This window comes from Vicia villosa, unplaced genomic scaffold (assembly GCF_029867415.1).
Source record: "Vicia villosa cultivar HV-30 ecotype Madison, WI unplaced genomic scaffold, Vvil1.0 ctg.000048F_1_1, whole genome shotgun sequence".
In the NCBI taxonomy this organism is placed as follows: Eukaryota; Viridiplantae; Streptophyta; class Magnoliopsida; order Fabales; family Fabaceae; genus Vicia; species Vicia villosa.
This window is the reverse complement of record NW_026704980.1, coordinates 1,446,638-1,468,687: the sequence shown is the minus strand read 5'-3', so window position 1 is coordinate 1,468,687 and position 22,050 is coordinate 1,446,638. Positions and strand designations below refer to the sequence as shown.

The 22,050-nt window shown below is 32.6% G+C and overlaps 2 protein-coding genes across 2 annotated transcripts; both read right to left on the bottom strand.

Annotated features, from left to right (window-relative positions):
- Nucleotides 1-7,117: 7,117 nt before the first annotated feature.
- On the bottom strand, nt 7,118-8,487 carry LOC131623004 (uncharacterized). The gene is made up of 4 exons (XM_058894004.1): nt 8,025-8,487; nt 7,652-7,846; nt 7,539-7,564; nt 7,118-7,452 (listed from the first exon to the last, which is right to left on the bottom strand). Exons 1-4 carry the CDS (start codon nt 8,481-8,483, stop codon nt 7,245-7,247), a joined length of 888 nt encoding a protein of 295 aa, XP_058749987.1. The 5' UTR covers nt 8,484-8,487; the 3' UTR covers nt 7,118-7,244.
- Nucleotides 8,488-12,024: 3,537 nt separating this feature from the next.
- Nucleotides 12,025-14,238, bottom strand: LOC131623003 (DNA-directed RNA polymerases II and IV subunit 5A-like). Its single transcript, XM_058894003.1, has 4 exons — nt 14,088-14,238; nt 13,504-13,902; nt 13,128-13,241; nt 12,025-12,302 (listed from the first exon to the last, which is right to left on the bottom strand). Exons 2-4 carry the CDS (start codon nt 13,870-13,872, stop codon nt 12,177-12,179), a joined length of 609 nt encoding a protein of 202 aa, XP_058749986.1. The 5' UTR covers nt 13,873-13,902; nt 14,088-14,238; the 3' UTR covers nt 12,025-12,176.
- Nucleotides 14,239-22,050: the final 7,812 nt, after the last annotated feature.

Genomic DNA, 22,050 nt, shown 5'->3' with positions numbered 1-22,050 from the left:
ACAAATCATAGTGCAAAAAAGTACACTTAGTAGGAGGCTTAATAGATACGAATCTGTTCTGGCCATGAATTAAGCTTTTCTGGTATTTATTATTGGAGACAACTTCTCTATCCATCACAAAAAATTGGGTAGTGTACCTTCCACCAAACACATAATGTCATCTAATCTTAACACATTTAATTATTTATTAAATATTATAATTGTTTGTTGTTTTCAAAGCAATTTACATAAGAGGTAACCTTACCCAATTTTTTGAGTTGGGTAGATAAGAATTCACCTTTATTATTTAGTGTGTGGATGGATAATTACGTTGTTATTACCTGAACCCTAGGATCTGTCTGTACTTAACTGTTTTTGAATAATAAAAAAATTTTGATTAAAAAAAAGAAAAACATCTACAAATAATATAATAAAAAATAGAAAATTTATCCACAATTTCTTAAATGTGGTTTATACTATTTTCCAATGAAAATATAACAAGTGTATTTAAATATCATTTAGAGAATCAAAATAACAGAAAATTGCATATGTGTAGGAAGAAATTATATATTCAACATATTTTTATTGAAAAATAGTATAAAACACACAGAAAAAATTGCATATAAGTTTTCTCCTAATAAAATTTAAAATTTTTACAAAATCCAAAAATAATAATTGTAAATAAAGAAAGAATGAAACAAAAGACTTTATTTTTTTTTACAAAGAACCAAACCAAAATTTACACATTTTTGTTCTTATAAGAATAATAATAAAAAGTATATTAAATCCAAAACAATTTATATTTTTTATAAAATATAAATATCTATTTTAGTTAAAATTATTAATCCCTATTTTATAAAATTGTTCGTTCATTTCACATATTATTTACTTAAAAAAATTCAAACCGTGAACTTCTCACGGTTATATGTAAATTTTTAGTGTTTAAAGGAAAATGCTTATTAGTAAGAAAAGAGAAAAATAAAAAATGCAAGAATAAATCCTAACCATTCATTATCACCACAACTTCCATTATCCCTATTAAAAAGGAAGTTAAATTTAAAATTAATTTAAAATTTCCCACTAAAATAGTGACACATATTCATTCTTACATTTCTTCCTCAAATTCCTTCGTAATAAATAGCACTGCTCTTATAAAAACCGTCTCTTAACCTTACTTGATTTTGAAGCTGTTAGATTTTAAGGTCTATCAAATGTATTCATTTATTGTTTGTGCGTATCACAAATTGACTTAGTTATTAGTCCAATTTTTGTATTATTGGAACATTTTTTTAATGTGCATTTATTTAGTAGACCCATCTTTGACTTACCACACAAGTTATTTGTGGTGTAGTTGCTAAGAACGTAAACAAAATAAATCAACATGTACTTTGAACCAAATTTCAAGTGCAACCTATATGAAAAGTACTCAAAATAATATTGAAGTATACCAATCAACTCACACTTACCCAATCAACAAGAAAATGGGAAAGGTAATGCACTCTGGAATTACATGTATGATATTTTTTATTCATTCTCATTAAATAAGTCAATGATACCACCCTTTTCATTATCTTTTTAATTTCAATTCGAGAACTGAGTTTTACTAGGGAAAATCCTATGGCAAAATTACATATGATGAAAATAGCACTAATTAGATCCTCTAAGCAATAATATATACAATTCATCAATAAGCGATGGAATTTATTTTATTTAGAAAAATGTTCTAAAATAGTATTAATCAAGAGAGAGATATTTAAAAAAATATATGTGAGATTTAAAAAATGAAATAAATTGCCAGAAAAAAAATTAATTAAAATATTTAAGTTATTTTTTTGGATGAATAGACATCTAGGGGTGTACACGAATTAGGGACCATCAAATTTAGCCTAACCCGTTATCCAACTCATTCAAACTTCAATGAATTAGGTTCATTGTATAACTTATAATTTCACAAAATCGAATCAAATCGACCCGTTCATTTGAGAGTTGGATTTACGGGTTGTGTTTCAAATAAATAATATGTTATTTGAAAAAAACAATTAAAAAAAAACTGTAACACAATTCAATACAATTATACTCATTTATCATTCAAATTTGATGAAACATATAATAAAACATATAATATCATATAATGTCTAATAAAATTCATCTACACCTCATAACTTTTCCATGCTAACATAAGTTTTACTCACGGAATAGTAACAATTTAGTCGTCTGTAAATAAAATTTTACCGACGGAAAAAGATTGTGGATAATAATTGGTGGGTAATTTCAAATTTTTCTTGTAGTGATAGTAATCATCAGTCTCATTGTTTCATGTCTAGCTACAGGTGTAAACATTTTTAAGTAGTCTAAACCGGATTTTTGTAGAAATCCTCTAGCTACTAACCTTGTTTTATGCTTGGCAATTGACCCACATGGCTTCATATTTTTCTTGAAAATCCATCTCACACTAATGGCTTTCTTGTTCTTTGGCAACACAATCAACTCATATGTCTTGTTTCTTTCAATTGCCTCAAGTTCTTCCTTCATGGCCTTCATCCACACCTTCTTCTTGAGCGCCTCATTAATGGTGACAACTTTAGAGTCTACCATCATAGCACATTGTATGACTTCACCTTCAGAGTCAATCTCTGTATCATGCAGCAACTCGAAGTCTGCAAGTCTCATTGGTATCTATATGATTCTCTATGGTCTTTGAAACTGTGCAATTTCACCTTCAGAGCTAGGTTCATCTTCAGAAGCCTCACCTTCAAAGGCTGGATCACCTTGAAAAGCTGGATTACCTTCAGACTCAAACTCACCTTCAGAGTCAGAATCTCCTTCAAAGGAAGATTCTCCTTCAAAGGCAAAATCTACTTTAGAGTCAGACTCAAATTCAGAGGCAGAACCTTCAAAGACAGGTCCTTCCGAGGCAGATTGATACTTGTTCCAGTCCCATGTTTCTGATTCTTGCACTATGACATCTTTGCTGACAATGATTTTGTTGGTGACTGGGAAATATAGCTTATAAGCACCTGTATAGTGGTAACCTATAAGATACATGACTTTGCTTATGTCATCCAATTTCCTTCTAGAAGCATCTGGTACGTGTTTTTAACATACAAAACCAAACACCTTGAAGTGACTCACATTTTGCTTTCTTCCAATCCACTTATTCAAGTAGAGTTTTATTCCTTCTCCCAGCAAGACCATTATGCTATGGAGTGTATGGAGAAATCCCCTTATGCTCAATACCATGCTCCTCACACAAATTCTTGAACTCACCTTCACCATCGGTTCTGAGGATCTTCAACCTTCGTCCACTGTGATTTTCAGCCTTCACTTTGAACTTCTTAAACTCAACAAACACCTTATATTTGAACTTTATGAGTGTTACTCGTGTCATTCTTGTAAACTCATTCAGAAATGACATAAAATACTTGTTTTCTCCAAGTGAAGTTACTGGAAATGAACCACATACATCATAATGCACCACACCCAAAGCATGAGTTGCTCTTGGAGGCATTTCTGATGAGAGTGATAATCTTGGTTGCTTGCCTCTCATCAATATATATCACATGACTTATCTGGTGCCACAATCTTTGGAATTCTATGTACCAGATTCTTTGAACTCAGATTCCCTAAACTTATGAAGTTCAAATGTCCAGATCTCTTGTGCCACAACTCACTCTCTCTTTTAACACATGTTGCATTAAGACGTTGATCGAATGTTTGTAGTTTCATCATTCACCTTGAATGTCTTGTTACTTCCCATTTCAGACTACCTCATCAACTTCTGATTACAGTCATACAACTTCAAGATATTGTCATTCATGGTTATTCAAAACCCGTTTTCAAACAGCTAACCTACACTCATCAAATTACTCTCCATGCCAGGAACGTACCATACATCCATAATCAGTACAGTTTTTCCATTCTTCAACTTTACTTTGACATTTCCTATTCCTTCAGCATTCAGATACTCATCATCAGCATAGCTGATTTTGCTCTTTCTACCAGAGTCAAAATCAATCAGCCATTGCTTGTTTCCACTTAGGTGGTTTGAGAAGCCGATGTCCATATACCACAGGCCCACCATTTTTCCACATTCCTTATCAGATTCCATCAATATCAAAGATTCATCCTCAAAATCTCCCCTAACTATATTGGATTCTTCATACTTTCTTTCTTTGTTTGACCAGTAATCAGCAGCAAAATGGCGAAAGCTCTTACAGTGGTACTAGTGAACCTTTCTCTTATAAAACTTTTCCTTTCCCTTCTGAACATTCATATGTTTCTTCGAATCTGTATTGGAGGATTCTGACTTCTGAGCACCACCACCATTTTTTTCTTGTTCTCTACACATGCTTGCTTCTTGTTCTTCTGGACAAAAGAAGCTTTCAGAACTTGTTCTGTTTCTCTTTTAGAGTTTCTTTATGTCAGACGCAACTCTTGTGCCTCAAGACTACTATGAAGCACTTCAATTCTCATGGTGGTGGTGTCTTTAGAGTGTTCTATAGCTAAAACTTTGTAAATAAACATAGGAGTAAGTGATCTTAAGTAGTATCTTTTCAATGATTACTTGTTAAGAGAGCGTTTCTCCACAAGCCTTCATCTCATTCGTGACCATAATCACTCTGGAGATGTAGTCCAACACCTTCTCATTGTTCTTCATGGTGAGATTCTCGTATTACTTGCGTAGGGACTGCAAATTTACTTTTTTCAATGATGCGTCGCCACCATAGCACCGCACAAGTGTGTCTTACGCTGCCTTTGTTGTCGTTGATTCGATAATTTTCTCAAACACTGTTGTCTCCACACACTGATGGATATAGAACAATGTCTTCTGATCTTTCTTCCTCATTTCATATTAAACATTTTTTCGCGCTTCAGTTGCATTCTCTACAACCGACATGTAACTGTCATTGACGAGATCAAGAACATCGTGAGCGCCAAACAACACACGCATCTGAACCGACCAATGATTCCAATTATTTTTGTCGAATACTATAAGCTTTGTATTCAAGCTACATTTTCCACCGTTCATCTTGGTTCTTGTGCAAATCAGTCAATTCTCACCAACACTAGTGTTTCCCAAACCCTGAGAATTAAGAAATATGATTCTCTTCGATTCGATCTTTAATTCAGTGTGAAATTGAGGAACGAAATGAAGCACAGATACGTCAAAATCCTTGCCGAATTGTGCCTGATACATTCTGATACGCCACCAATACATATCAAAGGAGTATCCGAATTTATTTATTTAAATAAATAAAAATATTATGATACGACGACAACCTCCGATACTTTTTGATACGTGACTTTTCAATTTTTAGCAGATTTTTTATGATGACTCTTTATTTCTAGTTATAACTTTTTTCAATGGTGATTATTTAATATTCTTTCCTACTAACTATTGTTTTAATTAGGGATGAGAATAGGTCGGACCGGCCTACATGTGCCTATGGCCTAGCCTATTTAAGGTCAGGCCAGACCTATTTGATAAAAAGGTCAAGCTTAGACTTTTTAAAAGCCTATTTAATTACATAGGTCGGGCTTAAGCTATTAAAAAAACCTATGAAGCCTTATAGGCCGGCCTATATATATATATATATATATATATATATATATATATATATATATATATATATATATATATATATATATATATATATATATATATATATATATATATATATATATATATATATATATATATATATATATTAAAAATAGTCTAAATAAGTTGGCTTATATATGCATATATACTAGAAAAAAGTTAAATTGGTTGGTCTATATATGCATATATATTAGAAAAAATATTAAATAGACCGACTTAAATATTCATATATACGCCGACTTATAAGACTTCTTAAATAATACGAATTAATTGAAAACCTTAATGAGAAATAGGCTTTTAAATAGGCTTTCAGGTCAGGTCAGGCCAGATTTTTAAAAAGGTAGGTCATGCTGGAAAAAAAGAATCTATAATAGGCCATATGCCAAACTCATATCTTGCAAGTTTATCGTAGGTCAGACTTAGGCCTTATAAAGTCTAGCCTAACCTAACCTACTCTCACCCGTAGCTTTAATACCCATGATTTCTTTTCAATTCTCAATAACTGAAATTTACTAATACTAATTATTACTTTTATTTTTTTTCAATTCCTATAATACGTACAATAACTTACTCCTTTCTTTCAATTTTTAATATTTAAATTTCATTCATATTAATCATTTTTTTAATAATAACTTTTTTATTTTCAATATTTTATTTCCAATCATATTAATCATTACTTTTCAATTTTCAATATTTCTTTTTCATTTCTATAATAAAATATTATTTTTCAATAATATAGTATTAAAATTATGTTATAAATAAATCATGATTCAATTAAGTATTTAATATATATCTTAAATGTAACATATCTTGTATTATTTAACTAATAACGTACCGCTGTATCGGTTACGTATCGTATCCGATACTCATATTGTGTTCGCGCTTCATAGGAGGAACGGAATAGATCACGCAGCTGGACACACCTCATATACATTCATATTTTTTTGGGAATCGAACCAGGATCTAATACCAATTGTTTGTTGGAGTTATAACTCTATTGATGTACACGATTGAAGATGAAGATGTTTGGCAATGACAATTGGATAGGGGATGTATTAGAGGTCTAACTCATCTTTACAAAACTAGCTTGTAAGGTTTCAAAACTCTATTTCTAACTAGTGTGGGAGAGATTTTTCCAATAGACTGAACTGTTGCAAAATAAAATTCTGAATCTTTTCCAGATTGTCTTGCAAAAAAATTGTGATATAGCTAGCATATACTAGAAGCAGGTCAGAGAGGTATTTGAAATTCCCAGTGGATCACATAATTGGATATAAGTTTGATGGAAGAAGCAAGTGAGTTGAGAGAGATTATATCAAACTTTCAACTTAACAAAAAACCAGCTTCTTGGTAATGAAAACCGGACATTGGGTTAAGTATGGATACTCTTCACTAATTGAATCTGCTGATCACTTTAAGAATCCATCGGAGGATAAAATGAAAGCGTTGAAACATTTATGGAAATTAAAGGAACCATCAAAGTACCAAGTTCTGGGTTGGAAAATCTTGATAGGAACTATGGATATATATTGCATCTATGTAAAATTGTGGAAACGAGTGTAAATGCTAGTATCTCTATTTACAAATATTATGCACATGTATATAAACACAGTACCCTAAACACTTACTAAATATCCAAAATGTGCCAAAAACCGAACTTTGATTACTGTGAATTATTTGAACTTTGATCTTCATCTGATGAATTTGATAAAACTGACTGCTCCATAATTTTGCTGTCACTACTTTTTTTCTCACTTGATGACTCTTTCACATAGGTGTTGATGGCAAGTTGTCCAGAATAAAGCAATAAACCAAAAGAGTTTATGCCATACACAAATGTAGCAAGGTAACACAACCCATTTATCACTGTCCTGTGACACAAATATATCAAATTATTGTTATTATTAGACAAAACTTTATAAAACAAAAATATTAAGTTCTTTATAAGGATGAGTACCTTATGGTGATTGTTATCTGGCGAACCTGAACAAATCATTGACTATAATGTGTTAAATTCAAGATTAACATGAAGAAAAAGGATAGAAGAAAAGATATGAATGTTGTACAAACCGAAAAATTATCTGAAATTGATTGGCGATATAGTGATGCTTCAATAGTAGTTGTGAATCTATAGAGAATGACTGCAATAACACCCGCTATAATTGCTCCCAAGAATGCTTGATCTGGTGAAGGCCGTTTATTGGACTTCTTAGAACTTTTTGATCTATTCAATGATGACTTCTTTACTCCAGAAGACCTATATTTCTAAAATCACCAATTCATTTCATTGATTAGTCTCTTAGAAATGAAAATTATTATTTTAATCTTCAAAAACTTCAAATACTAGTTAAGGTTGAACTAAAGTTTCTAGAAACTTAGCCTAAAAATATTTAAATTTGCCATAAATTGCTTGAATTAATGGAAAAAAAAAAAGAGAGTATACCAGTTGTTTTGCTGTTTTGATCCTGCGTTGGATAGTGGGAAAGAACAACACAGCAATGGCTGCACTGAGAATAACACTGAAAGTAACTTGATTCAAAGAAGAGTCATCAATAGCATCAAAAACGGTGCCTAATTCCACTGTTGATGTAGTTAATTTGGTTAGCCACGGTGAAAGTTCAACATGAAGAGGATTAATGGCAGAAACAGAAACAGTGTGAGAATTACATGTTGGTCTATGGACAAAGTCATGAACAAGGGGTGATGGTGAAGAAAAATGGTGTGTGGTGAGAGAAACAGGTAGATTTGGGAAGAGAAACTTGTGATTATAGTGTAAATAAGAGTGCAACATTGGATATAGGTAAAATAAAAACACAAAAAGTGAAGTTATTGTTGTGTTTTTTTCTTTGGGTTTGTTCTTCACATTGGTTTTGTTTGGGAGTGGAATAAAAAATCTCAACATGTAAAATATCTATGTCTATTTTTTGTCTTATGATTTCTTTTCTATTGAAGCTATACTCTTTTTTTTAAGTGGATGATATTGTCTTCCTTCTCCTTTCACACAAAAATTCTTATTATCTTCCTCTTTAAAAATAAAATCTTTATATATTAAGACAAATAATTTGTTCTCCACACTAAAAAGATATTCATTCATTCAAATTAAAAAATACATCGATCAATACACATTTAAGATCGCTAAAAACTGAAAAAAGTGAATCTGCAAACAATCTTGCAGCACCTAAGTTAATAGCATACAACGGCAATATGAAAGTGCCTACAAAAATGACAAAATAAAAGTCACCAGAATATTCATACTTCTGGATCTGCAACATTGACGCCCAAGTCTTCCTTAGATCTACAATGATTTGAAGTAAATGTGTCAATCTGAACCAACAAACATCGTATTAAGACGGGAAAATTAACAAGCATCGTACTAAGACGGGAAAACCAACAAACACCGCACAAAACGATGAAAACTTAAAAACACACAAGAGAAGAAACAAATTTATATGGATAACCACTTATTTAAATAAAGAGAGAAAGAAAAACGATATTGAGGGGTAATTTCTAGCAAAAAATAACCAAAAACCACCCCTATGATGAAAGAATGATAAGAGAGAAAAGTTTAGAGGAGAGGAGTGTAATTTGTTCTCCACTTAACTTCGCAATAAATTCATTGTTATTTTAGGAATGTGCAATAATATAATTAATTGAATTATATATTCAAAGTGAATTGTATTAAGAGTTTAATAGGTATGCACTGATAGTGTAAAATAGTTTTACACTGTCATCCAATAAAAAAGAAGCAGACTGTCATGTCATTAAAAAAAAATTTAAATTAAAAGAAGGAGTTAATTGGATACATGGTTGTGATTGATTGACAGTGTAAAATTATTTTACACTGTCAGTGCATCACCCCTTTTCTCTTGTATTAATTAAAAATATTTGAATCATTTAAAAAGTTTAATTAATTGTTTTAAAAATTATTATTTAAAATTACATTTTATAATAAAAAGATTATGAAAATAAAAAAAATTGAAAATTTATAAAATAAGTTTTTTTGGAAAATAATAAATTCATTTTCAATTTTATTTTAAAACAAAAAAATTGGCTCTAAAAGAGTTCAAAATATAAAACTGGTTTATAAATGCGAACTGGTTATAAATTGATTTATAAATACACACTTATCCTAAATTGGTTTTAAATTGATCTGAAATCGAACCATTTAATGTGGTTTGGTTTGGTTTTGGGCCACCAACATATGCCCAATAGCGAAGTGATAGAAATAAACTACAAAACATGTAGACTCTTTTCCTCTCTAAGCAGACAATTCCTCGTCCGAGAACTCATCCAGGTCATTTTGAAGGGTGATTGTGATTCATGCCTCACTTCAACTTTCATTTACCAATTGCTTCTCCTATTTAAGAAGTAAAGTGCGTCATTTCTCAGGTATTCAAATACATTCTCATTCTGAGATCACTTTTTATTCTCATACTGACTCGAGCACTAGAGTGCTAACCTTACAAGTCAGACCCCCTTCCATTGCATCGGAACCTCAAGGCCACTATAGACATCTCTGCTACCTTGTCCACTAATCAACTTTGGTTCCAATACAGAACATTAATGCATCCTGTTAGAATTGACCTCTAATTTTGACGAATTTCCATGATCAAATCTCTCATGATTCAATCGAATCTCCTCAACTTAAAGTGCATATCACTGTTTCTCGATCACTTCTGTCGAATTTTGAATTCATTTCCTTTGGATCCTCCCTCAGATCCACGGACTATGGTGGCATCCAAAGCCACTAGCTCCTCCGTCCAACGACAAACCATTGTCGTTGTTGCTGAAGCGGTCAAAGATCCACCATCACTTCTTCAAAGAGCAGATAATCCAATCCTGATAACATCTTCATTTGTTACTTATCGACACCCATTAAACCTAAAGCAGATCAAGGAGCATACCAACCTCTATTGTTTCTCATATATGAGCAAAAATTTCACTAGGGCGAACCTTCGTTCAGACCTCCACTAGTGCCTATGATTCTTGGAAAGGAGATGCTTCCCAGCTTTCAACTGTTACACGTTAACCTCGACGTGCAGGGAGCAGATGATTTGGTGAACCGTGTTTACAACATGGTGCAATAATAGAGTTCTTAGGCCTTAGCGGAAATAATATTGAGTACCCTGCAAGAAGTGACCTAACGAAGGACCAAAGCCGTCATCCGTAAATTGGTACCAATTCAGGAGGAAAAACACTAAAAAGAACTCCAGAAGTCGTCGGGTCTTCGATAAAACCATAGACACAAGACCCATTCCACTAGTACAATGAAAATTTTCAATATTACAATAATTTAACTAAAATTTATTGAATCATCAAAATTTTAAATCAATATATATATTACACATATTTGAGCACTACTAAATTAAAATTTGAATATTTTAACAATTTAACTAAAATTTATTGAATCATCAAAATTTTAAACCTATATATATATATATATATATATATATATATATATATATATATATATATATATATATATATATATATATATATATATATATATATATATATATATATATATATATATATTACACATATTTTTGCACTACTAACTTAATAAAAGAAACCAAATTCTTTATATGCAGTGGAGAATATAGTTCCATGTGATATCTCACAAAGTAAGATGTTAATTAGTAATCACAACCACACACACGTAAGATGAGAAAAAAAGTACACATAAATACATCTTAAATGAAGAAAACAATTTACTTTATCCATCGTGGCTAGCAGTTACTATTCACAAAATCATAGTAGTAATAGTTAATCCCATACAATTCTTACCTCTCAGTCAACTATTATTTTGTTTGTAATTAAAGAGCAAAAGAGAATTTGGGAGGGAGGGGGAGAGAGATTAATAGGAGTTATGAACCTAACAGTTTAGTTCTCTATTCATACATTTCACAGAAAACTCTTATTTTTTTTATTGACGTATATGCATTCTGGCAGGCAGATTATCAATATTGTATTGAACTCTTGAGATAAAACAATACAATCACAATTGTATTGGAATCCTACTGTAATTTAGGTTATGATATAGAAATATTGTTTATATTATACTTAGACCACTCAATATAGTTCAATATCTCGATGACTTCTGAATTGACAAACAAAAGGGCTATGGTACTGACTACTCTTAATTGTCAAAGAAAAAAATCTCCAAAGAGATAAATTCTCAAAAGAACGGAAAGAAGAGAAGAAAAGAGATGGTCGATAACCACTCAAATTTTGGAAGACATGCTTAGATTAGAGTTGTATTTTTGTAAAATAAAGGAAGTTGTGATGTTTAATTTCCCTTAAACCTTAGTGAAATTTTCGCACGACGGTTATGTGCTTTTAAATCGAACTGATTCTTTGAGAACCAAACTACTATTAATTAGGACTGTTTTAAAATTTAAAAAAAAAAAAAAACTAAAACGAAACCAAATCAAGTATGCGAATTGTTTAAATAACACCAATAACATAACCAAACTGTTTAACCGAATCCACCAAAAATACAGGTTATTGAATCACTGAGTGCAAGCAAGCTTTGCATAAATATTAGTAGGTAACATTACAAAAGTAAGTATAGCAGATGAGCTCAAGGAAATCCTTATACAACAATTCGGTATGTAACATATGTGCCTGCAGTCTCGCTTGGCCGGATTATCCGAACAACTTGTCCACGCTTGAGTCCATAATATCTCGCAACAGGATCCGTCACGAACATTCTAGGTAGCTGAGAAGCAGCCCAAAAATATTAGATCTAATGAACTGTAAAAGAAGTTTGTAGCAGAATACTGTAAATGCAAATCAGAAATATATGTAGAGGGAGACAAATAGGCATGCCTGTCCAGCAAAAATACAGGGTGTAGGCGGACATAGTTGAGTGAGCGAGCCTAAAACTATAGTTGCCCAGCAAAAAAAAAATGAGGGAAGGGCGGGGCAGGCATGCGGGCTTTGCTCCCCTGAAGGCTAAAAATTGCAAAAAAATCTTGTTAATGCCTGCGCCAGCAAAAGCCCATGAAAAACTGGGCACAGCAGGACTGACATATTAGACGGTGCAGACCTAAACCCTTGTCCCATCCCACAAAAAAATGCAGACAAAACGGACATGCTCAGCGGGTCGGACTCGTTTTGTCACCCCTAAATATATGACTACAAGACCAATACATCTATAAAATAAAGAATGAAGGAGCTAACACTAATAATTGCAAAGCTAAACTTTCACTATGCTTGAATGAATGAATACAGTCCAAACTTATTAGATACAATGTTTATCTAAAAATGGATCAGGCTTTTCTGTAAATGATGAGATTAACATTTGTAATAGTATGCTATGTTGTTTTAGCATCACTTTTTTTGTCATTCAGTTACATGCATTGTTCAGTCCAAGATGCATGTAATAGAATTTCAACGAATTTCATGTGATCTGAACTTCTGAATAGAAAGATTTTTTTCTTTACAGAGGTTATTTTGCATTTTTTGTATCATTGCATTACAATGCAGAATTAGTATCTTAACTAACAAGCATATCAGAAGTTCTCATCAATAGAATACTGACCTGAGTTTCTTTGACGGTGTATGTCTCGAGCAAGTTTTCCTTCTCAGCCTCGGTGAGCACCTGATGTTCCGGCACAAGCTCGTGTTCTGTTACGTTCACCAGCAGTTCATCCTCCTGCACAACCAGCGGTTACATTTACCGTTAACAATCACCTACACACATGAAGAAATCTAATCTATCTATTTGTCTGTCTATCTTCCATCTAACCTATTCTAACACAAAATGTCACCCTCTTACAACTTAGTTAGAATGAATAACAACTCTGATAGTTAATATTACAAGGATCAACATTTGAAATTTACAATATTTCAAATTTCTCCTTTAAATTGAAAACCGTTAATCAATTTAGACTCTACATCAAGGAATAAATGATTACCTGAAACAGTTCAATACGATGTTTGGGGGCCAAGTCCTTAAGAGCTTCAGATGGTTTACTTCGACTAACAAGGATAGATCTCTCGACTCCCTCGCTCTCCATACGCTCACGGATCTTCGTAAGAACACTGAGACCGAGTTTGGCTACACGGACAAAGTAAACAAAGATTTTATCAGAAGGATCGTCTTTGTTAGTTTTGAAATAAGTGGGGTGTCCTCCCTTCAGGTTAATGTCAAGCTTTTCTTTGAACTCTTGTCTCGACATATTTATCTCGGAGTCTAGAACGAGGTAGTTTCTGTCTCTTAACATTTGCAAAACTGTTCTGTGAACCCTGTGTAGTTTGGGTATCTCTTCCTCGGAATACACCATCTTTACGTTTTTTTGAGATGCAAAATTAAACTACAGAGCATGAACCAATATGTGATCATTTTGTGTATCCAAAAAAAAAAAATTATTTGCAACATAAACACAAAAAACTATTATGCAGAGAATCAATTTAATTCAATTAAAGTTAAGGAAAACAAAGAAAAATTGAAATGGAGAAACAAAACGACATGGCAGAGTCGAAGTGGAGAAGAACTTACAGTTGCTAGGGGAGACGGAGACGGCGGCGCACAAGAGGGAGAAGAGGTATGGGGAGGCGCGGGAGAGTTGCTAGGGTGGGAGATGTCGCAAAAGGCAGCGAGGGTTAGTGAGGTTTTAGGTTTTTTTGTTCTGCGAGGTTTATGTTGAGGTTGTCCTAAATCTGTGATATTATTATTTTAAAAATTAATAAAATGTTATAAAATTAACCAAAACAATATAGAGATGAAGGAGAGATGAAGGAGAGAAAGAGTAGAGAAAATGTAATATTGTATTATCATCTTTCAAGTAGTTCTCTTTACATTGCAAAGTGGTATCTATTTATAGGACATTAGGAAGATGAAAAATCATAACCATACTATACCACTTAATAAGGAATATGAAGATGAAAGATAAGAATATATATGGACATCCACAATAATATTTATTCATAACACTCCCCCTTGGATGTCCATTGAGGATATGCCTCGTTAAAACCTTACTAGAGAAAACCCAGTGGGAAAAATTCTAGTGAAGGAAAAAGAGTACAATATCCCTTGAATGTGAATTTCCTCGTTAAAAACATTACCAGGAAAACCCAATGGGACAAAACCATGGTGAAGGAAAAAAGAGTGCAAAACATATGTGTTTCTCCCCCTCACGCAGACATTTACATGTGAGACGATATTCTTTGTAGTCGTTGCTTAAAATGTCTTCTTCAAAGTGACTTCATGTAGTGGTGATAGTTATGCAGGATTTTATGAAGTTGTTGCCATGATTTGTTTCGTAGATCTCCATGAAATGGTTGTACCATCACATGTAAATAAATAACCTCTTTCTGATCTACCATTGTGAGAATCTGACAAGTAACCTACATCTCTAAGATAATGAAGTATATGGTTGACCGCTTTCCAATTTCTTCGTGTAGATGAATAATTCTATCTTACTTATAGATTGACCGCAAATGATATATCATGATGTGTATATTTAGCAAGGTGCATTAGTACTCCAATTGCACTAAGATATGGTACTTTATGACCAAACAATTTTTATCCTTTTCTCGAGGCCTAAAAAGATCTTTCTCCACATCTAATGATCTAACAATCATATTGGAGTAGGAAACATGTGACATTTGTTCATATAGAATCATTTCAACACTTTTCTATATAGCCTTCTTGATGTACAAATATTCTTTTGTCCACATGCTCAATTTGCAAACCTAGACATATTTTGTCTTTTCTAGGTCCTTCATCTCAAACTTTTTTTTTAAGCAATTTATAGCTTTTGGAAGCTCTTCAGGAGTTCCAATAATACTTATGTCATCCACATAGACAACTATTATTGCAAATACTTTTCCACATCATTTTATGAAAATACAAGTACAAATTGAATTATTTGTATATTCATCATTTAGTAAATATTCACTGAGGCGATTATACCACATGCATCCAGATTCTTTCAGCTCATACAGAGACTTGTTCAATTTGATGTAGTAATTTTCTCGAGATCCATAATTACGTGCCTCTGGTATATTGAACCCTTCAGGGAGTTTCAGGTAAATGTCACTATTAAGTGAACCATATAAATAAGATGTCATTACACCCATCATGTTCAAATTATGCCCTTCATGTGTTACAAGGCTAATTAATTATCAAAAATCGATTGAATCCACTACAGGTGAATATATCAAAATCAATCTTAGGTCTTTTTGAAAATCATTGAGCAATAAATCAAACTTCATATCATTCTTATTTTTCTTTTTCACAAAAACTCATTTATACCCAATTAGTTTCACACCTTGAGGTGTTCGGACTACAGGTCCAAAAGTGAGTCACTTGTAAAGTGAGTTTAATTCTTCTTCAATTGAATATATTTATTTTGGCCAATTCTCACTTAGTCTACAATCTTTAATAGACTTTGACTCATGATCCTCGTTATCATTGATCACTTTTAGCGCTATATTGTATACAAAGACATTGTCAATATTGACTTTATTTGGTTATCTCAATTTCGGTTCTATTCCATTTCATCCATGACATAATTTATCGAGATCTCTTTATTTCATATTTCAAGTACTTGATTTGTTCTTCTGGAACTGAAAATTAAATTATGTCAAAGTGCTCTAAGCATTTTCATATCCTCACTTGGGTCATCTTTAGTTTCTTTTCTTAGTAGAGGACTTTTAACATTGGAACCGACTTTCATACCACGCTTCAGGCGCAGCAACAACTCTGTTGCAATATTATATTATCCAATAGGAGAATCCACTTTGAGTGGAGTATTATCAGCTGATAATTTATTTCATATACTTTGGAAATGAATTATATTTTGATTCATAATGATTTGTACGAGGATCAAGACAACAATTTATTTTAACTTGTTCATTTGAACTTCTTGTTCATGATTTCAGCTGTTCATTTGAACTTCTTGTTCATGATTTCAGCTGCTTATTCCCTCCCCCTAATATTGGGAAAATTAATTTATCAAGTGATAATCAGCCTACTGGGCTGCAATCAAGTATTTAATTATTTTCTCAAATCATATCCTCAAAATTGAGAGTCATATTAATTATATTTTTCCAATATTCTATCATGACTCATCTTAATGTATTATATTGGAGCAATTGGAATATACACAACACATCCAAATGTTTATTTAGATAAGAAATATTAGAATAAATTAGGGAGGACTAAGATATAGTATCTTGTTGGCTTAATGCGAATAAATATCTTAATATCATACTTTGGGTGTTTCAAATATATAATTTAGAATTGATGATCTTATAAGTATCAACCATATAATTAACTTTAGACGTCTAAAGAATGGATCTTCGGGTCCATTTTCTTTTTATGAACATATATTACATGATATTCAATATCAATTTTAATAATATATGTGATACTTATAAAGGAATTTCTAAAAAAATCAGAAAACAAGATCTTAGTCTAATTAGTTGAGAAAATGATTTCACATACTTCTGGTTGTGAGTAGAGACATATGCATGATCTTTTAGTCGATGCAACAATTAATGTCATAAAAACTCAATTTCTCAAATTTTTATTTTCCTGTAGAAACACACAAAAATTGACTGGATTGAAGAAACTTTTGGTTCTTCAATATAAATTATTCGCATCATATTATATCCGAGATGACCCAACCGGTTTTACCAACGACACATTTAAGTGTAATTTGTAAACTACTGGTTTACAATGACATGTGCTTCAATTGTACTAATATAAGTGTAGTACAAGCCCGAGGGAAAAGTCGATAGCTTTTCTATTATACATTTTATGTCCAAATTATGTTGTGTAATACAAAGATATTCGATACCTCCAATATAAGTCAAAACCAATATAATAGTATTTCATTATTAAACACTTTAATCAAATACATTCATATCGATTAAGAAAAATAATTCTTTAAGTAATTCTCTTGAGATATCTTAACATTAGTTTAAGAGAGGTTTTTTTTTGTGTAGTTCTTCAGGAACTCAATCACAATCACAATTTTTTTATAGTTCTTCAGAAACTCAATCACATTTTGTAGTTCTTCAGGAACTCAATCACAAATCGTTTACTAATAAAAATAATAATATTTATAATCCTTCTGGGATGCACGTTATTCATGCAATTCTTCAGGAATGCATGAAAATTACAATTGTTGTTTTCATAAAAATTGAACAATCATTCTTTAAGCAATCCTTCAGGGATGCTTCAAGAACTTATCGATGATAGACAACTTTAAAATATATAATTGTGTTAATTAAAGAAAATTTCCAATGAAATCTTATAAAAAAAATAATAGAATAGCATGCTAAAATTTAATCTATAAGATGAAGACAAATCTTAAAAACTTACTCGAAAGAGAAGAAACATGATTATGCAAATTGATCATAAAATCGCTCACACGGTAGAGTTTCGTACTGATAACGTGTTATAAAATTAACCAAAACAATATAGAGATGAAGGAGAGATGAAGGAGAGAAAGAGTAGAGAAAATGTAATATTGTATTATCATCTTTCAAGTAGTTCTCTTTACATTGCAAAGTGGTATCTATTTATAGGACATTAGGAAGATGAAAAATCATAACCATACTATACCACTTAATAAGGAATATGAAGATGAAAGATAAGAATATATATGGACATCCACAATAATATTTATTCATAACATAAAAAATATTTTAAAAATAATTGTATCACAAGTTTAATTTACGCGCAGATAATATTTGATTTTTATTAGAAAAAATATATATTTGAATCAAATAGTAATGTGTTTCTTTCCGTTTAATATAGGTCTTAAATTAAATTTCTACCTTAAATTTAAATTTAAGGTAGAAATTTATTATTTATGGTAATTCTTCCATAAATTAAAAGTGTTCTTATTTAGAATGAAATGATAATCGGAAAAGTTGAACCTATGCAGTGTTGTAGTGGTACAGTGTTCTAATGTTACATGGTGCGAGGAACGATTGACATGTATCCCATTCTAACTGACCATCATGATTTTCCTATATTGAGGATACTACAGTGTCTCGAATAGTCTTAGGGAGATATCAACTGTTGATAACGGGGAATGATCATATGGCCTTTAGCTTTCTAAAGGAATATATAGGGTTCTCGAGGAGCCATTTTTTTCATTACTAATTGTTTATTGACTTTGCTCAAGAAATCTCTTCCTTTTTCTACCTTTTTTCTCGAGACTCTTTGGGATGAGTGTTGATATGTTCCCAAAAAATTTCGCTCATCAGTTTAGTTTCACGTGTTCGGTTTTCTGCTTGAACACATGGGTTCCACTGTTCGAGTTTCCAGTCTTCTTCTTTGTTTCACCATTTTAGGTTTTCTAGTGCTTTGAACTTGTTCGCCTTTCCCATTGTTTCTGCATTCGTTATTTGACCTTTTTGCTCATGGTTATCACGCATGTCTCAACTAAGAAGGTTGGTAAAGATATGTTTGGGTAAATTCAGAGATATAAAATGTTTTTTTCGCTTTCTCTTGTGGTGACGTCTTTCCTAAGCTATGATTGACGAGTTCGTCAGAAGATTGGGGTGTTCTTCCTCCATATGAGAATCAAAGGGTATATGGTCAGTATGATGGATTTGTTATCCTAATTCATGAGTGTTTGCTCTGCCTCATTGGCTATTGTCTTCCTTCAACGAGTTCAAAATTAGTGTTCTGAACCATTTAATCATTCCCCCCTCGCAGTTCCGCCCTGTGAGTTTGGCGTTCGTCAAGGTTTTTCAACACTTGTAGGAATATAAAGCTAGTAAGGCGATAGTGACATTGTTCTTCCATCTCTTTAAAATGAAAAGTGATTCCAAATCTGTGAATGGCTCTGGTTTGGTATTTCTGAGGAAAAGTACTAAATACTGCGAGACTTATTCTAATAGTGTAAAACATTTTAATGAACGCTTCTTCCTAATAGTTTCTTTCAATAAGGAGGGCCATTGGAAGACTTGTCAACTGGATCACGGTGTTCCTTCTACATGTATGTAACACCCGTATAATTTTAATATTAATTTAATTGGAATATTGAATTAATAATTAGAATTATTAAGGATTCTGTGAAAAATAATGGAAATAATTGTTTATGGCATTTGGGCCATTGTGAGAAAATAGTAAAAGGGGAGGTGTGGTGTAGTAAGGCTCTTTACTAAAATTTATTATTATTTTCATAAAACAATTGGAATTGGGGAAACAGAGAAAGAACGTGAAAGACTGAAGGGTTTGGGAACACGAAGAACGTGAAGGAGAACTGAAGAGGGAGAGACCAATCAAGAACTCTTGGCTAAGGTAAGGGAGGACTCTCCATTTAATCTCTATTATCGTATTATGAATAATAGTATGGATTAGGAGTATTGTTTGGATTAATTGATTCTATATTCTGGATTTTCTGTTTGTGTTCATCATTTGGATTGGAATTTTGACTGCTAATCCCTAATGACTGAATAGATTAGGTTGTGATGAGTAAAATCGATTGTAGAATCATAAACTGTTAATTGTTGGGTGATTTCTATACTCTTAGAATGTGAAATTTCTGGTTTTGAGACCCAAATCGCAGGCTGTACAGATGAATTCGCGAGGAAGACGAATGGGTAAGTTGCAGGTTTGGTAAACTGCTGCCCGTTTGCGTATGATACGCGTATGGTACGCGTAGGGAGGGGGTGATACGAGTATGATACGCTCCCCAAATGTGCATCAGAATGCACTTCCTGCTCGTATGCGTATGGTACGCGTATGGCACTTGGTTGGTACGCGTATGCCTAGCTGGTACGCGTATGTGTGCATTTTGTGTGGAGAAATGGATCTGTTCATACGCGTATGATACGCGTATGGTGTGGGTTGTGTGGATTTTTGGACCTGTTGGTACGCGTATGGTACGCGTATGGTCAGCGTGAATTACAGATTTTGCTGTTTTGTGATTTTGAAAGTTTGATGACATGTAACTTTTAAACTGATGAATTTGTATGAATTATTGCTGTCTGATTTATTGAATGATGCTAATGTATATATATGAACATACTGGTTAATAATGATGATGAATGATGATGATGAATGAGTATAAGATGATGCTACTCATAGTATGATGATGATGATAGTATGTTGTATATATGTTTGCATGCATTCATAATCATTTGATGAGGGTTGTATCCTAATGATGAGAGGATGCAGTGAAGGGTAAGATTCCCATTGTGTGGAATCTGTGCTGGCAGGGCCATATCTGGATGATGATAGATCGGTCGGTGGGTTTTCCCATTGATGATGTTGGCACCATATGCATAGTGTCAGTTTAATACATATGCATGACTTTTATAGCATGATTTATATATGTTATGTGATGACTTGATGTTTGTGGATGTGTGACGATGATGTGTATGAATATGAAACGATTGGGTGAATGATATAACTATGATATATTGTTATTTATGATGCAATAACATTGGTTAACTGTGATGAGACTCACCCTTACCTGTTGTCATTTTCAGATTGAGGATAGCGGCGCGACTTGGTGAGGATTAGCTCATAAATCGGTTTAGTTGTTGTGTCGGTGTCATGCTCTGATAGATGTAACACTGGGAACGCAATGTTTTGAGTTTCGATTATAACTCTATTTGTTTATTTTGTTTGAAATCTGATACATTGATGATGTAATGTTGACTTGATGATTCGATTCCGCTGTGTAAACATGATTTTTATCTAATGAGTTATAATTCAGATGTTTTCAGTGAATGCATGACATATGCCGAACGTGTGTTTTCTTTTATTTATGAATTGTGGCACCTCTTTACATGTTACTCTGATTAATATTTGTTTAATTTTCGCGGGGTATTAGAGGGGTGTTACAATGTACATATCTCTTTGGTAAATACTGGACTCGGAGTCACTTTCTAATTAAAATCGGGATTCACCTCTATTGGGATGAAGACTTGTCCAAAGAGGAGATGTATTTGAAGGGTCATCTAGTGTCCTTTTGTCATGAACTTGGCTATGTATGTGTGGTGATTCTGTCTGACACGACCTCCAAGACTCAGCTAAAAAGGTGCATTCAAACTCGTTAGATTGTGGATGCCAAATACATAATGAGAAGAAGAAAATTTTTGGTAAGAGACTTTAGAATTTTGTCCTTCTTATTTCCTTTCCTTGATCTTTCCTAATGTCTTATGTCTTTTACAAATGCCATGAAGAGTGAACATGCCATGAGGCGGTTGAGGAAAGAAATTGTGACCACTACTATTTCAATTGGGATTCTAAACATGCCCTCAACAGAGATGGTTTTTGCAACGTGTACACCTGTTGGGAACCCTTCTGGCCCGATTATCGGATAAATTGGACAAATAATTTATCCTTGCATCATAGATGCTACCTCAAATTCTCCTGTTGTGCCTTAGTGGAGGGAATTTCTCCATTTCCTCGTCGGGAAAAGGAGGAAAGATTATCCATAATTTCTGAGACGGGAAAGATCCGAGATGATGGTTATCTTCGTAAG

What these genes read in the sequence shown, in the direction of transcription:
- LOC131623004 (XM_058894004.1), bottom strand. Translation starts at nt 8,483, where the DNA reads ATGTTGAGATTTTTTATTCCACTCCCAAACAAAACCAATGTGAAGAAC. An exon ending in TCAAAACAGCAAAACAACTG is followed by an intron (nt 7,847 to 8,024) that starts GTATACTCTCTT and finishes TGGTGATTTTAG; the next exon opens with AAATATAGGTCTTCTGGAGT. An exon ending in CAGATAACAATCACCATAAG is followed by an intron (nt 7,453 to 7,538) that starts GTACTCATCCTT and finishes TTTGTGTCACAG; the next exon opens with GACAGTGATAAATGGGTTGT.
- LOC131623003 (XM_058894003.1), bottom strand. Translation starts at nt 13,872, where the DNA reads ATGGTGTATTCCGAGGAAGAGATACCCAAACTACACAGGGTTCACAGA. An exon ending in ATCGTATTGAACTGTTTCAG is followed by an intron (nt 13,242 to 13,503) that starts GTAATCATTTAT and finishes CTGGTTGTGCAG; the next exon opens with GAGGATGAACTGCTGGTGAA. An exon ending in ACACCGTCAAAGAAACTCAG is followed by an intron (nt 12,303 to 13,127) that starts GTCAGTATTCTA and finishes GCTGCTTCTCAG; the next exon opens with CTACCTAGAATGTTCGTGAC.